We start from the raw sequence: 17925 nt of genomic DNA, 5'->3' as shown, positions 1-17925 counted from the left end.
CTGTGGTGAGGTGTGTATTTTCTGGCACATATCACTAGAAAAGAGGGTAGAGTATAGCTCCAACAAGAACTAATAAAATCCCCTAAGAATGAAAAGCACAAGTCCACAGGAGTAGCTCTCTTACCTTTGAGATATGTAATGTTTCATAATCCATTAAACACTTTTTCTCTTCATTTTTTTTTTTTTTATGCACCAAACAAAATATTTTGGGGTATTTTCAGACATAGCACACATGGCTAATCATGTATTCAGTTTTGCATAGTTCATCCCTCTTGGTTTTTGTTTCCTGGCTTCAACCTCTTTTCCTGCACTTGTTTCCTCAGCTTTTAAACACATAACAGGCATTGGCTGACCTATATGGAAAACAGGTTATAATCTAAATCATAATAAAATCTATAAATCTTCATAGAAATCTCAGTCTTTTATAGAAATAAAATAAATTGGCTTTTCACCTTTGATACTACTTGCTATTTATTTGCCTGAGTGCCAGTTTGAACAACAAAATTCTGACATACAGTGTTTCTAGTAATATGAAGTTCAAGACTGTACTGGCATGGTTATATAATGAGAGGTCTATTACATCATAGGGATATGTTCTGAATTCATACATTACTTTTACTGAAGTCTCACAATTCTGATTTTTTATGTCTAGAGTTTCTTCTATTTGGGTTCACTTTTCTGACATTTGTGTCCTTTCTGGAAGGCGTAAGAGGAGGGATTTCTGTATGCACACTTCTAGTGAACAATACTATTAAACAACTGCACCCTCTTTATCTGTTGAGGTACTACAATGTCAGAAATTCCAGTGGGAATTGAAGGGATCTCTGAAGTTTTGCTGATACTTTATGCGTTCGACAGTGTTACTTTAATAAGATACAAAATTTCAGTAAGGCTATGGCGGCAGACACAGATCTGTGATGTGAGACTGAGAAACCTGGGATGAGGGGGCTAAACTACAGACAGCCCATCCAGCATTTACCCTCTGCTGGCCTACGAGAGATTGCAAAGCCCTTCTCAGCAGAAACGGAACTAGCACTACGGTGACCAGAGAGCTCCCTCTCGTGGGAAAGAAGAGCCAGTCAGCTTAGTCTGACAAGCTCTTGAGCTGTCACTTGTGACCTGTTTCTTCAGCACAGTCCCACAAAAGAGAATCAGAGGTTTTCTAAGAAGGAAAAAAAACCCGGTACGACATAAGCAGAGTCTTTTTAAAGAGAAATAAAACATGATTTCAGATTACTCTGTGGCTGAAACTAAGAAACCATATTTTTGTAGCACAAAGCAGCACTCTCTGGTAGAGTTTGACAAGACCAGTAAGTCTCAAGAAGTCCCATCCAGTCTAAATCATTCTATGAACCCAGAATAATGGGAACTCTCCTTATTAGAATTCAGAGAATGACAATTTCTCACTGTAAGAACAACCTTCTGGCCAAAAATACAAGAAACTGGTCAACCAGCTCCCCTATCAAATGCAGATTCTGCTACCACTTCAACTTGCCAAACATTCAACTTGCATGCTCAGAGGATGCAATACAGAGAGGAGTTCATAGCATTCACTCACCAGTGCGTTACATTGTACTCCCTAGAATGATCTCTAACTATTGATGAAAACCTGAAAAGACACAGAGGGGGACAGATTTATTCATGAAGAATGGACTCTGGTCATACCACAACAAGATGAGCCTGAGCTGGGAACCAACAGGATTCAGAAAAATCTGAATCACAGGACCTATGAGAATATAAATAATAATATCCTAAGTGTCAAATAATCACTCAAAAGGCAGAAACAACATCATGAAAAATTAAAAGGAAAGGCTTTTATAGTAAGAAATGAACTTTGCCTGTCAGGTGACTGTTTCTTAAATGGCTTTTGATCCATTACGCATTGCTTTGCTTGAGGAGATATACATGCTTATTTAAACAGGAACTCATTAACATATTAACTTCTACTTATTAAGACAAGAAATAGCATAACATTAGTACTTCCTTCGGGAAATTGGTTCTTACAATTGCTCTTTATCTTTGCTTCAGACTGCCTCCGAATTTCACTTCTCCAATTTCTCAGCTGTGGATTCCACAAGGAAGCTGGCACTGCAACTGTTGCCATGATCGCTGTGAAGACTTCAACTGGTATAAAAATCGTGTTCTAGCCTACCTATGTTTAGAGTTAATACAGTTGTTTCAACACTGTTTCCTGCAATATTAAGGCTTCTTCAAAGCCAATTACATTGCTGATAGAATGGATTAACATGCATGGATAAAATATAGACCAGATAGAAACATTTAAGAACTTGCAAGTTTACATTTCTTTTTCAACCAAAGTTAGTTTCCCTTGTGCTTTCCTAAACAATTCATCAATGCAACATGATCCAAGATTCATTTTTGATGATCAATTATTAATACTGAGTTCTTTGCAGGGGAAGTCTCAGCGGAGCTAAAACCCACCCCCCCTCAAAACCAACCAACCAACAGAAAAAACAACAAAAAAAACCCCCACCAACCAAAAAGACCCCCAGTCTCAAAGCATCCATCATAGAATAGATGGAGTCAGACCACTGTCAACTGATAGTTAATGACTGACAGAGTATTGCCTTTGTACATGAAGTTTTTGGAGCTCCAGAAGATACAAACTGCAATGACATCAAGCAATGTACTGAATCAATAGAAAAAACTGTCCCGGTTGATTTTTCGAGCAATGTGATTGCACTGTTGAAGAGATTGCATCTCTGATTTTGTACAATAATTGAGCTCAGCAATGAAAGAAACACTTAGGAGATACATTTTGTGGAAAAAAAATAAAATGGAAACCTGATCTTTTCTTAAGATTTGTTACTGAGTCATTCTGCAGCTGTAAACACTAACATGTCTGCACTGAAACCTAGCACCTAGCCTAGACAACATGATTTGCTGCAGTAGAGTGAACCATCTTTTCTACTCTCATTCAAACTCAGTAAACTTGAAGACCACGGCTATGCTGCCCACTCAGTGCAGCACATGGTACAAGTGGAGTGTATATTCACCATCCCTGTGAAACAGATTTGGGAGATGAACAAATACACAGAACATCATAAGGTCAAAATATTACACATTTGGATAAATAACTCCTTACATACCCACACATATTCATTTTCTCCGCCAAATGCTACATTCGCGTCTTTGCCAACAGAATCAGCACAGTTGCCAAAGTCAAGACTGTCCAATAAAAAAAGACAGAGTTCCTAGATTTCTATTCATCATATTCTATGAAGCTGTTCTAACTTACATCATAAGAAAATAACAGCAATAAAAAGGATGTTTAAGTCATCTTTTCTCCACTTTTTCCTATTTCTTATCAAATAATTTGGGGGGGAAAAAGGACAGAGAATCTAGAATATTTTCAGTTTGAGGCATAGATTTATTAACAAATGTCTTTATTTTCTCAGCAGCTCATATCTGGAAGGTCCTGTTAAAATCAGTTTTCCAGATACTGTTGTTTCTGCAATGATTGAATGAATCTCTTAAGACACTGTAACTTGTAACTTTCCATAGATTTTCTTCTTTCTCTCCATTTAAAATAGTTGCAGTATGAAATTTAGAGCATTGTAGAAGATGTTCCTTTTCTTTTCTTTTATGCTAGCATAGCATAGCATGTAATGCTAGATTTAAATCTTAAAAGTATGGAGTTATAAGCTGCTGAAAGGTATCTAGAGAAGCAGTCTTCCTGTTGTCCCACTTTGATTCTTTTGTTAATTCTTTCATTTGAGTGTTTATAGCAATTTTGAAGGACCATAAATTTGTATGGTTTAGTGCAAGCAAAAGATTTACAGCATCTCATTTATCTTTAGAGAAATATCACCAACTACTCAGAACTGAATATTAAAATACAGTGACATACTGGAAAAAATTAGAGGGAAATAAAATGAATTTATTTCCCTTTCCCTTCTTCTGTACTTTTTCAGTTTAAGCCTAATTATCATAATTAATCATACAATTTCACAAATACTTGGCCAAGTATTTGTTATGGTAATTTCTGGCAACATTATTTGTCATTCAAATTTCCTGCAATGTCATTTGTCAGCAGGAATGACTTTTAAAACAGCAATATCTTTTGGCATCAGTCATTCTTGCCCAAATTGTGGAAGAGCATTGTAAGGCTGCTTTACTTGGATGGTACCCAGAGCTAATCTCTCCTCATTAAACAACAACTGTCATTTCTAAAGAACTAATTGCACAAGGTTATGTCAAAGGGTATTTGAAAAGGCAAAACTGGGGCAACGGTTTTTTGATCCAGCCAGCACATGTCCAGAGAGCCACAGCAACATGTCCAGAGAGCAGGTTCTACCATAAACACTCAGTAATGCCATCTTCATATGGCAAGTACCTCAGGACTTAACAACCAAGTGTCTGCTTGGGAGAACTCCCATCTTTTCCCACCCCTCTAAACCCACATATGCTTGCATGTCTTTTCACAAAATGGCAAAACTATTTCTCTACCATTACTGCTTTTATTAAGCAGCGGAGCAAATTGCTCCCAGCATCTAGTGATCAAATTATCTTGTCCAATAAAAGCAGATAGAGTGAGTAAGAGTTTAGCAGCAGTATCAAATCGAACCTTACCAGCTCAGAGTGCCTACCACAGACAGGGAGGAACAAGTTAATGACTAAGACTGCATATGGTTCCAGAAATACATTACATTACTACAAACAAAAATACCCCAGTTAGAACAAAATGAAGAAGTCATTACTCTTAGCAACAAAGTAGAACTGCAGTGTAGACAATATTCATGAAGATCAATCCAGAGAAGGATTCTGCATCCTCTTTGGAAGATGAAAAATTAGATTTCATGTATTTCATGCCATGCACCTATGTGACCATTCTTTCTTATTCAAGAGTGTGGAAAAGAATAACATTCTTGTCTGGTAACATTTTCAAAATATTAGACAACCAGGATAAAAGAACAAAGTTCCTACCTGGAGTTCTCCTAGGCTTGGAAATATTTAAATATTGGGCTCTGATTCTCAAGCAGAAAATGAAAAATACAGATTTTTCACATATGGAAAAACCGCAGTGGAAACTGTGCAATCTGCATTTGTGTACTTCCATACCTGTTATTTAAAAAGATTTCTTTTGGAACAGTTTTAAAATGTTTGGAATGCATAAAAGCAAGTCAGAGTTATTTTATACTATGATCTCAAAAGGCAAACATACCCGTAGCACCCTTTATTCTGAACTAAGTAAAGTTATGTAACTTTTGACTACAAGTGTTTCTGGTGGACAGGTGAGCACATGGCACTGGCAATGTCTTTCTTGCATTAAGACAAAGATGTTATGTTTCCACTACACAGAGAAAGGTTTATGTAACAATTGTACCATCCTGCACAAGTGAGCCTGCAGCAGCAATGGGACTCTCAGAAAGAAAGTTTGGGTAAGTTTTTCCCCCCTCATTTCCAAAAATAAAGCTTTCTATTTCTGGTTTGAGAGCTTTCATTGTTGCAGGTGCTCTATGCTGGACTGCAGAGAACACAGCACTTGCAGAAACAGTTGACAGTTAGCAGCAACTCAGGCTGACTTGAGTGTTGCCTTCTGGGATTTCCATCATGTTGTCTTCCAGTTCTGTAGAAACAAAAAGTTATAAAATCAATTCACAAGAAATTCTACCATCCAATACTAAGGATAACAAATGCTAAATGCAGCCCCAGTCACTCCTATATGCTAGAACTCAGGTAGACAATAACATGAATATGCTTGCAGGTGTTTGAAACAGGCTTTAACGCTTGAAAAACCTCTCCAGTTCTTCAGACTGTAAACAAGGAAAATACACTCAAAAAGCAAAACTTACTGATAAGGCTTCCTGTCCCAATTTGGGCCATGCGCCCAGCAGTCTTCTCCAGCTCCTTTATCATGGACTGTTCAAAGGCCAAGGCAGCAACTCGAGAAAAGAACTCTTTGACATTTTCCCCTAGGAAACAGGACAGAAATAATGGGTTTTTTAAAACTGCACATCAACATGTGATCAAGCGTAACAAGCACACCTGTGAACAGATCACAGCTCAACACTGGGACAGAACAGGCTTCTTCAACAATCTGCTCGCCATACTGATCACTGCAGAGAGAATTTCTCATTTTCATACTCTGGAATACTGTACCCTGTATTGTACCTTTATTTTTAGTCACCAACAGAGAGAATTCAGTTTTTGGTATAATCTTTTTTCATTGCTAATGTTGAGTGGCAGTGCACATGTGTATTTATGTAACTACCTATGAATTAAACATGCTTAGACATTGCACAGCAGCTCAAGTACTCCTTTCTGTAAACATGACAGTGCAAGCACACATACAAACACTCAAATAAAATCAATCATTAATAAACCTGAAGTTTCCAATAGCAAAAAAATGCAAGAACAAAAAAAACCTGCTTGGGAATGGGGGGATAAGGAACTTGAACTTCTTCCCACCTTAACATAAGCCTTTGTGGTTATGCTATTTTTACATCCTTTGCAGTAACTTACCTGTTTTGGCTGAAACCGACCAGTATTCTGCCTGCATCTCATTGGCAAAGCGGATGGCATCTAGCTCTGTCCTTTCACACACAGCATCTGACTGCGTAAATAACACGGAATAACTTTAACATAAGAAGAATGTTTGGGCTGGTAGTAACACAGAGGTACTACTAGTACCTACACTGTGATGCTTCCAGTTTTCACAGGGGTCATTCTGGCCTTGCTTTAGAACTTGTGCAATCAGATGTGATTGCAAGAACATTCAAGTACTTAGTACTGCTTTTAAAATGGAAGTCTCCATTCATCTCCCACAGCATTGAAACAAAACAACAGTTAACAAGTGTGACCCTTGTATCTAACTATACAGTGTGGTAGGCAGCTATAAAGACAACAGCCCAGTTACTGGTCTTTAAATTCTTGTCACCCCATTATGCTCAGCAGAAGAGTTGCAGGACTGATTAATCACAATAGTTCTTTGTGTTTAATCTTTCTTGTCTCTGTCCCAGATCCCTTTTTCTACTCCATCTATTTTTATTACATTGGAACACAATGACCTTCCTCCCTTTTTACTTTTGCTCTTGTTTATCTCTTCTTAAGACTAAAATCTCTTTCCCCTTCAACTGATTTTGCTTTCTTGCACTTAGTTTTCAGGTGTTTTTCCCCTCTCATCTGTTCTCTGTGATCAACCATATCAGCATGTTGCTATTTGCTTTCAATTTCTAGCCCAGTTGTGATGGATGATACCAGACATCTTTGTACAGTTTTCTGTGCATTGTCTTACAATGCGGAACCCCTGAAAAATTTAGAAGAATTCTAAAAATTTGGAAAGGATGATGTGACATCAAGCTGAGAAGTAGAGTGAATCCAGCTGGGAAGAGACTGGCTTCATACTGAAGTAATACCTAGAACCCACAGTCCTTTGCTTTGCTCTTATCTTCCTTTCAGTTGAAATTGTTATCATTCTAAAAACAGAAACTAACTTACAGTAAGGAATTCTAGTTTAGACAAGACTTCAGATCCGTGTCCTCAGAGGTCTGGCACATTTAGCTTTTACTGTGACTCAAAAAAAGCAGCATAAGCAACACAAAGTACCAGAAAAACTGACAGACATGCAGTTTTCTGGGACTTATTTTCAGTGAAGGGTAAGAAACAAACTGCATAAGTGATACTGTGGCAGCTGGGGGGTGGTGGGAAATAAAAAAAAAAATCCACTGAACACCAGAAGCAGCAAGCTTGTTTTGAAATCTTTAAGTATTGATAGGTAGAGAAAGACAAACACAAGACTTGGAATGGTATAGGGTGCATTGTATCCTGTTCTTTTGAAAATGATGTCACATTCAATTAAGAAAGAATTCTTCACTGTTCCTGAATAATGAACACACTGTCCTTAAAAAACAAACCAATAAAACCTCCAAGACCATTAGGTACTCCATTCTTTTGTGCACCCAACTTTTCTTTGCCTTTTCAGTTGTTCTTATGTGCTTGAAAAATGTCACGCAGTGAATGGAAATAAGGATATTTCACCCATTTTTTCATAAAGTGTCTTCTTAAATTGGTTCCAAGTGTGCTGTTCTATTTACCTGTGATCTTCCTTCTTTCTGTTTAGGTTTTTCTCTCAAGGTCTTTATCTCAACAACATTGTGTACAACTTGTAAAGGAAATCACTTGAGGAACTAGGGGAAATCTGATTTCCTTATCTGCATTCAATTTACTTACCACCAAATCTTTTTTTGTTCCAACCAGAAAGATGAAGCTGGAATCTGGCTCATTCTCTCTCAATGCATCTTCTAACCACTGTCTGAAATACAAAAGAGAAATAAGAGAACCAGCCAGAGGGACTGAGGAATATAGGAGAAAGTGACAGATAATAGGGACACAAGAAAAGTGAGAGGATGAACTTATGTGACAGTATCAAAAGCCTTTTTTGCTAGACAGAAAGAGAACAGGAGCTATTCCAACCCCTTTGAATACAGCCTTCCACTAATGAAAAGTTCAAACATGCCCACAGTAGAGTGCAAATTCAACAGTGATTTTAGCACCCAGGGAGCGTATTTAACAGTGTAAGGGAGGGGGCAAAGTTTTGATCGAGATAAGGAATAAGAAAACAAGAAGCAGAGGAAAAGATACGAACAACATAGCAGATTAGATAAAAACAGGAATAAAGAAGAGTGAAATAATCTATTCAGCATTCTAAACCAGCTCCCTATGAAGGCTGCATGATTCTTGTCTCATAAGCTTTTATACTTTTGTTACTCTGGCAATCAAGTTCCTCTTGAGTCATCCAACACAAATCAAGGAGGGAAGGGAGTGTGTGCATGTGTGGGAAATCAGGTTCACAGGCTTCAATCATTTTCAGCCAAGCAGAGACACTAATATATATATATTATTTTACAAAGTCCTATGTAAATGAGCTAAGTACCACAGCAGTAGTGTAAGGAAATAGTCTAATACACATTCAAATAAGACAGAGTACAGGATGTAAAGAAACATGTACCTGCACTACAGTCACAACACTATATTAGAAATATATACACTCTGAGCTGGCAACAACAATGTAGATCATAGATCCATGTAGGGTTTTGCAGCCTGCACTAAAAGCAGAACAAGTTTACTCATAACAATTAGCGTGCTGTTGTAAGCAAACCACTACATGTATCTGAACCAGTAAGTTTAGCTATATCTACATATACTTTGAGTTTTCCATTTTCTCTCCTCTTTTTGACAGCCTGTCTCCCAACAGAATCACTACAGAAACTAGAAAAAGAAAATAATTTCAGGCTAGCAGTGCACCTAGAAAATGAGAGGCTCTTGAGACATTATGCATGAGATGCTTCTCATCAATTTCACCATTTTCATCAGATGCCAGCCTGTTGTTCTGTTTATAGCAAATGGAGGAAAAAAAGGATGCTTTTGAGGTGCACTTTCTCTCTTCCTGCATGTCTAGTTTTGGAAGGATCAAGCTCTTTCAGAAGTGCCTTTTCTCTCCACTGACTATAAAGGAAGTCAAGGGCAAGTAGTTCAAATTTATGCTCTGCATTTTCTTCAGAAAAATCCCACTCGACGTAATCCAAACAAGTGACTGTCATTCTTTGTTTCTTAGTTCAATTGAAAATACACTCATGATCCAGCAAGCTCTCATCAATACAGGCTATTCAAGGCAATTAAACCTGCTGTAAAAGCTTTAAAGACTAAGCCAAAATACAGAAACTTACTTGGTGTGATCCAAAGTCTGAATATCAGCCAGATCAAACACTATTATTATAACTGCAATAAAAGACAAAAACAGGAAAAAATTAACTTAGAAATTGTATCAGAAGTCTCTCCAACTCATCTTGTTAAACAGAGAGAATGTCGACATATAAAGCGCAACAGCAGATGTAACACAGAGATGGCAGACTATCCATTTGCTCATTCCTCTCCCTTCTCTAGCACCCAGTAAGACTGAAGTCCTCAGTCTTCAACCTTTTTAGTCTTTAATTGTAGTCTGCAGTCTATAGTGCTATTACTCCTTTTATTTGGGGATCGCTTTAATTCCTGCAGAAATTGTCTCTTATCAAAGGGAATGCCAGAAGTATCCACTTCTAGCTTCAGCAATAATCTTACCAAACCCAAATTGTTTTCCCCCTAGACACAACTGCCAATTTTTATCACTGCATCATCAGAACATTCAGAACTTGCAGGTGTGACAACTTATTGATTCATGAGCTCTTTAGTCCCTTTTTCTCTTCAGTAACAGACAATCCATTTCACCACACTGTGTCTACAGGTACCTTCCCAAGGAGCACACATGCATATATGTTTCTGTATAAAGTACAACTTCCTGTCACCGCAAGGATCAAATTAATATTGTTCTCACCCTCTGCTCCTCGGTAGTAAGCAGATGCAATGCACTTGAACTTTTCCTGACCTGCTGTGTCCCATCTGTGCATTGGGTGAAAAAAAGAAATTTCAGGTTAATGAAAACCAGTGTAACCTGAGTAAACATGCTAATGAAGCAGCAGATTGGTACAAGTTGGAGAAGAATGTGATACCAGAGAAGTGTTACCATCTGGAACATGTTATTCATTAACTGCTGACAGAAATACAGTAAAGCTCTATTATTTAATGAAGACATCTGAACTCTGTTTTTATCTTTTTTTTTTTTTTTAATACTGGTAATTTTGCAGACACAATTCAAATATTTGTATTCTGCATGGTGATACCCCTTTCTTAAAAACATTTTCTTCTCATCTATGTCATCTGCATGTATAGCTAGGGCAATCTAATTTCAAAAATTTTCTGTGCTTATACTAGCTAAATCATATTAGCCCATACTAGACTCTTGCAACTGCTAGATATGATATCTGTCCATACACTACAAATTAGAGACTTACAGCTCAGTCTACCAGGTACTAATGACACCATTAAAGAAAATCAAGAAAGTGCTTCTTATTAATGAACATGATATGCAGTCCTCTCAGTTACTGCCAGCACTACAGAGGTTTGGGTTTTTGTTATAGCCTAATACTGCCAGTCACGGACACTTGCAAGTTTATCTGTATGGAAATCTCTCAGCAAGAGGGGGCACTAGTGCTCATGATATGAAAATCTACCCAGTCACTGAAGATTCTGCAGATAATGCAACCTGATGTTTAGCAGCTCATGAACCTTATTGCTTCAGCTGGCAAAGTACTGATACATCACTCTAGATTTTTAGAGGGACTCCAGTTCCAAAAGGATAGTCCCTGGCAGAATTTTGAAAAACACAATGGCACTGAAATCAGTGCAAAATGGATTTCTAAGTATTTTTCAGTAAGTCCCACTAGCCATCTATTTACATCAATGATATGTCAGGAAAAATGTGTTCCTCAGTGAAAAGGTTTTTAAGATTCACACAATAAAATACTTCATGCAAAGCATCTTATTTATGATGGTCACACTAAAGTGTAGATGATTTCATAATACCCTCTACAAAACAGTATTGCTAGACCCTGGAAATAGCAAAGGACAGCCTTCAGCAGAACCAAAGCAGGTGAGAGAAGGCCAGGATTCCCACAAATCTGATAAACAAAGCTGAAAATCAAAGATTTTAAGCTCACATTCTAATAAAAATACTCCAGTCTTTCTATGATTTGGGGAAAATCAGTTAGTCCCTAATTATGAGATGCTGAAATCACTGGACACCTTACCATTAATTTCAATGGTTGCAGGGATAAAACTCCCAGTAAAGCCAAGTTCAGTGCTCATTGTGCCTACTAAATTAAAACTGCAATGGTGTAACAGTAGAACTGGACAAAGTCAGTGGCAAAAGCTTTCACTTCTCTTTCAAGAAACTTGAGTACAAAAGGCTGAACTCCACTGAAATGGTGCAAGACATCCAAGATGACTTTTCATTGACAAACTTATAACATTTTTTAAGGATGAGAAATCCAAGAGAATAAAATTTTTACTAAAACTGTCAGTCCAGGTACAGAACCTGTTTTTCAGATCACATTATTCTTTGTACAATTTTATTATTTTTTAAAAATCTTTATTCCACTAGAGCCTGTAGCAATTCATGCTCTGCTGAGATCGTACTATGTGCAATGCTTAACCATGCTGTTTCAACTTACATCTGGAGATTATATGGTATTCCACTTATTTCAAAACGTTCAATTTCAAAATCCACTCCAATGGTCGCCTTGTAGTCTCGGTCAAAATTATCTTTACAAAATCTGCAATAAAAAAAACAGGGATGAAATTCTAGTAAGACCCAGCTACAAATAACTGCAAAACTAACACTATCTGGGATAAATTATGAAGAGAATTAACTACCTGTGGAGTGGTGATATATTGCAGAAGCATATATAAAAACAGCAAGCAACAAATTATAAAAAAGGAGATACTGGATAACAAAGTAGAAAGCATATCCATCTAGTAAGCGCTCAGGATGAGATAAGAATCAGAATGAAATGTCTTTGGACTGTCAAGGAAGATGATACAGTATCATATGGTTTTAGTTACAAGGGAATATTTTTTGGGTCATAAATAATGACCCAAATGATTAATCAATGAGATTAAAAACTTACCATATCTGCTTAAGAATGTGGAAGAAATAATAATAATAAAACACAAACATAGACAGAAAGTTGTCACGGTGATCATAAGCTACAGAAATTCAGTGATCTGTTCACTGCACTTACATAAAAAAACAGATAAAAAAACACAGATAGAGAGAAAAAAGTGCCAGAGCATGACTTTCAGTGTTGGCATATCAAGCCTGTTTCACACTGTAGACTTTGTTTTGTCTTTTATTTAATAACAAAACCATGGTTCAAAACAGAACCATGAACTACTACCCTGAATGCACAGGAATGGAAACACCATAACATTTGAGAAATAGCAGAATTAAACCATCTGCTGAGATATACTGTACCTGTTGATAAGGCTGGTTTTCCCAACATACAGGTCTCCTACCACAACCACTTTGGATATTTTCAGCCTGTTACAAATATTTGAAAACATTACATATTTTTAGTAGAAATTTCTACATTCTCTCTCTAAAAATTCTGATTTAGATCCTTAAATTGCAAGTGATGGGCACATGTACCTGTGACTCCAGTTTACCAGAATGCCACCGTGCTGCTGGATCAGAGTCTTAAATTGTAAGAAAGAAAAAGGTCACCCAAAACCCCAAACCCCTCTGGAGCAGAAACACTCCATTGCTTTCTCTGCATATTTTCTTCTTAAATACAATCCAGTGGGACATAAATTCTATTAAAATTGCTTTGACTACAATTATATACATTTGGCAGTTTGCACATAAGACTGCATCCTTTTCATTAAAATTAATCACAAGTTTCTCATTGACTTTAATAGTACAAATCAAGTCCTAAGTGCAGAAATAAGAAATTGCTGATAATAAAATAACCCACTGCAGAATTTGTCTCTGGGGAAAAAAACTCCACATGGTTAGAGCAAATACATTTTCTGACTATCTAGAATATTAATCTGAAGCTCGCTTCATGCAAATAATCCTCTTTGCTCTGGGTCCTCCCACAGAATACAGCAGATGGGCTTTAGGTGACTCAGCCTGCATTCTTAAAATTGAAATGTAGCGTATCTTTTAGGAGATATAGGTGGATAAATGAATGTAAGTGTATTTGTGGACCTAAACTTGGATTGACATCTCTCATGCACATGCTACAAAAATGGCTTAAGAGGTTTAATGTTCTTTTGTATCAAGTAATGGCTTTTTAAACAAAGGAATTAATCTTCTACTGCATACTATTTCTGGTTATATCAGGCTTCCATGTGATGCTGATTCCAAGTTATCTATCTAAATAGTCCAAATCTTGACTGGTAAGCTCCATGACTAATATTTAAAATAAAAAAAAAGAAGGCATTTTGTGTGCCAGTCAATGCTAACTGGGTGGGCACAGGCCCCTAAACTCCTGACATGTCTCTGCCTGATTAACTTACTGATAAAATACTGAATAAAGTCAACGACCTTAAGGGAAAAGCAAAAAAGTAAGTGATGGTTTAGAGGTGTGTGTTCCATTAATTCATATTAGGGAAAAAAACCTGCCTAGATTAAACGCATTGATGGAATATCAAGAGAGTCTTAAACATAGCCATTAGCTACTGAATTTCTCAGACTACCTTTCCAAATGACAAAAAAATATTCCATTACTTGGGATAATGGAAAAGGAAGATAATGGTTATTCCTGTCAAGCTTTACAATTACTGTACAAAACACTCTGTCTGTCCCTCCTATCCCTGCCCCACCAAAAAATTACCTAATAATGATCATATTTAGAGAGCAGTAACAGAAAAGTGGTCTAATTTTATTCACAAAGACAAAATGTAAAGCTCTTTAGCTATACTCTGTTACCAGAATAAATGAACTGGAGAGTTGTTTTACTCTGGAAATAAAAAAACAAATAGATCTTGGTTACAGAGGGGACAAAAATGCATCAAGTCACGAAAGCATGTCTTGCTAGCAAAATTGTCTGGACACTTGTAACAAATTTACATGAAATTAAAAGTGACTATGCTTCTTAAAAGCAATAAACTCATTGTTGTCTCTCAGGGAGACATATTTTGGCTTCAATTTTTTTAGCAAGACTCCCTAGTGAAATGAATAAAAAGTTGCTTTTAAAGATGGGTATCATGACAAGTCTCGTGGTAATCAACAACTCCAGATTTGAAAGAATAGTGAGCTAATTGTCAGTATTCATAGAAGCTCTACTTTATGAAAGATCCTTCAAACTGGAACACAGAAACATCTATCATTAAAACATACAGCTATTTATTTTAACTGAATAGTGATGATTTCTAACACAGTTTAGCTTTCTTGCCTTGCTTCAGGAATTGAATCAGTACCAGTAACAGTTCTAGGAGACAGATGATCTGGAAAAAACCCAACAAACTTAAAGATTATTACTAGGGCATAAAACAGTTTATTTGCATTTTTCAATGCTATATATTCACCAGAAATTTGTTCCAATTTTAAGGAAACATTTAAGAGAACTTCTCAGCACGTATACTTCTAAAAGACTAAAGCTAGATTCTTATGTGTTTCAAGCAACTTAGAACTGCTGGTTTTTTATATCCCTCCAAAGCCTTTATTAACTGCTAATTTGGAACCCCAACAGAGAATACAGCAAGGCTAGATTTGCTCTATTCCTTACAGCTGCTCGAGAATTTGCACTTGCACGTGCAAAATTCAACACCAATTTTAAAGAGTCAATCTTTTCAACTAAGAGTTTAGTTCAAAGTTGCTAAACAACTATTTGTTGCTAAACAACGTCTCTATTTTTTCAACGCTATTTGTGCCAGCAGAAAAAGGATCTTTGATACTTATGGGAAGAAAAGGCACTTCATTAATTTACTGTCAAACAGGTCAGAAAACTGCCATGTGCACAGACTTAGCTGCCTTGAAATATACTGGCGTGAGAAAGATGAGGAATGAGGGAGGCAAAGCCTATGAAGGAAGCAAGCTATAAGGAGCTGAAAATACTTTCGTCACTGCATACTTGGTTTACTACAAACTTACCCGACTGTTCCAGTGCTCTGCTGACAAGCAGTCCTGACCTGTGCATGGAAGTGCTCTTTGAACTGCAGACAGGCCTCGGGTGTGTACCACTGAAAATAGGAGAGAACAGCTACTGAGATAACCTGTGTGATGTCTGTTTTAGGAGAAGTCAAATCAGCAAGGAAAAAATAGATAAGATTGATTCAATGAGTTTGTCAAGCACCTTGGCATAAGAAAGGGATAGCTTGGGTTAGAAGGCAGTAAAATTTCCCCACAGTTATGCTTGTAAAAACTCCTTTGGAAAGAGCCATCACTTGACAACCTTTCCGAGTGTCAGCATCCGAGCACTAGCTAAACTTCCAGTCAAATACATTTGCTCATCATTCTGTATAATTGCAAGTACCTTAAAATATCCCAGTAATCTAAAACACACAAGACAAACACAGATGGGAGCATACCACCAGCAAGTCATTATTACTATGAAGTCTTTTAGATCACTTACATGTGTGAAGCACTGTTTTGATAACTAGTTTTTAATTAGGCATTGGTTAAAAATGAGGAAAATTTTACCTTATTTTTGCTTAAAATAACTGTGGTAGTTTTCATGAAATTAAAAGCAAAATATGGGGCTAAAATCAAACATGGAAAAAAATGCTAATTCCCTCAAAAGGATCTTTTGAACAACTGAAAAAACATAATGGTAATTCCTTGTCCTTCCCTGTCCTTAACTCTTCTATTATACTTGAAGTACAAAACTCTTTGGGGACATCAATGATCTTTTCTGTCTGTGTTTCTACAGTGCCTACTACATTTGATCTACTGCATGACTAAGGTTCCTATACAAACAGAAAAATAAAATTGCCTCAAATTCTCCAACCAAACCTCTATATAGATCTAATTAGTCTTTTTGCATATTTAATATCAGCTATGGTTCTTATTTCCCCTCGGTGTAAGATTTCTTTAAGCCTGTAATTATTAACGTTTGGCTGAAATAACAAGATAAATACTATAAAATAACACTTTGTGGCAAGAGTCACTTTCTGTAAAGGTTAAAAGAAGAAATGAGGATTATTATTAAAGATATCGGCATTGAATGGGAACATGAGGTCACATTCATCTGCAAAAGAAATCCTTACACAATTTGTAATTTTAGCAGAAGACAACTGTATAGTAAAATAAAATACTATTAGCACCAGGGAAAGATAGCTCAATGTAGCAGGTGCTACGCCCTGTGACCAGAGGAATAAAGAATGCTTACCTTGGGAAACTGCGAGATTATTCTGTCCCTACTCACTGGGGGAACCAAATGCATTAGGTTGGACTTCATCCTCCAAATTCAATTAAATTCTACCAGACGGGAAATACGTAAAGAGAAACACAGTATTCAGGAATTGCTTCAATACAGGGAAAATACAATTTTTAAAAATTAAAAGTTCTTATAGACTAATAATCTTTTTTTCCTTTCAGTACAACTTGCAGTTCTTTGACTTTGTGTTAAAGAAAACATGTTTCTTCTGTAACAGAGACCAATCCAGTGTGCATAGCTGTAGCAGCAAACAGTGGCTTTTGAAAACTACAAGGCACCAACTCTAATTCCATGGAAGGGCAGAGAATTGTTCACTTAATTCAACATAAGTGCTTGCAGTTTAGCCCTCAAAGGATTTTGCAGTGTTTAACTTAAAAACCTTGCTCATCATTATTTGAAATGCCTCTGCACTAAGCACATTAATAGCTGTTAGGGGATACCAGATTTTGTTCGGTCAGGAGAAAGGAGGAAAGATGAAGCCGCCACATTTCTTGGCATAACATCAAACTTTCATCCAAGATCAGCTCAGAAAGAATGAAATCAGTAGATAGTCTGACTTGGAAAAAGAATAATGTTCACATGAGAATCACAAATGCATTTAGATCTCCCACTTGAGACATACCAATTGGTTATGCAATGAAACCTCGTGGGTTGTTGGGGGAGGGGACCCTTAATAGGGTACCAATTTCTTACTGGCATTCAAAAGAATGTTTCTAATAAGAACATTCATCATGTAGCAAAGTGTAAGGAAGGACTCACCGTGCAGCAGCTGATGCAGCAGGATTCCAGCCACACAAACAGCTCAGCCTGCTGCTGCGTGGCCATAGCAACAGGCTTGCAACAGTTCCCTTCCTCCCCTTCTCTTCCAGGTTGGGAAGGCGGAGTTGGAGTAATTTAACTATACATAGGGCCCTAGTTTTAAAAAAACAAACTGGTTTTAGTGGTCAGATTCCTTTGGTCATAATAAACCTTAGGGTCCCCTAATCCTGTGTAAGAAAATAGTTCCATTTTCTTCAAAGATAGTTATATATATGGATACAAAGAGCAGGATTAACCCAGCAGACAAGGAACTAACGGAGTGGGGAACTGTTACAGTGCTAGCATTAAGCATTGTAGCAATTATAAAGAAACACCTGAGGGATTTTTT

General features: G+C 37.0%; 1 protein-coding gene across 1 annotated transcript; it reads right to left on the bottom strand.

Annotated features, from left to right (window-relative positions):
- Positions 1-1794: 1794 nt before the first annotated feature.
- RAB36 (RAB36, member RAS oncogene family) lies at positions 1795-17677 on the bottom strand. Its single transcript, XM_074887001.1, has 11 exons — positions 17538-17677; positions 16731-16819; positions 15494-15582; positions 12872-12937; positions 12069-12170; positions 10334-10398; positions 9690-9741; positions 8194-8275; positions 6487-6577; positions 5817-5936; positions 1795-5590 (listed from the first exon to the last, which is right to left on the bottom strand). The coding sequence occupies exons 2-11, from the start codon at positions 16797-16799 to the stop codon at positions 5526-5528; spliced, it is 801 nt and encodes a 266-aa protein (XP_074743102.1). The 5' UTR covers positions 16800-16819; positions 17538-17677; the 3' UTR covers positions 1795-5525.
- Between the last annotated feature and the right edge of the window lie 248 nt (positions 17678-17925).

This window comes from Strix uralensis, chromosome 17 (assembly GCF_047716275.1).
Source record: "Strix uralensis isolate ZFMK-TIS-50842 chromosome 17, bStrUra1, whole genome shotgun sequence".
NCBI classification, from domain to species: Eukaryota; Metazoa; Chordata; class Aves; order Strigiformes; family Strigidae; genus Strix; species Strix uralensis.
The sequence above is the reverse complement of the archived record's forward strand: the minus strand, read 5'-3'. Positions and strand labels throughout refer to the sequence as shown.

Bases quoted from the DNA above. Each gene is read 5' to 3' on its own strand.
- RAB36 (XM_074887001.1), bottom strand. From the start codon at position 16,799: ATGAAGTCCAACCTAATGCATTTGGTTCCCCCAGTGAGTAGGGACAGA. The intron at 12,938-15,493 runs GTAAGTTTGTAG...TATTTGTAACAG, and splicing joins CAGAGCACTGGAACAGTCGG to GCTGAAAATATCCAAAGTGG. The intron at 10,399-12,068 runs GTAAGTTGAAAC...CCCAATGCACAG, and splicing joins ATACCATATAATCTCCAGAT to ATGGGACACAGCAGGTCAGG.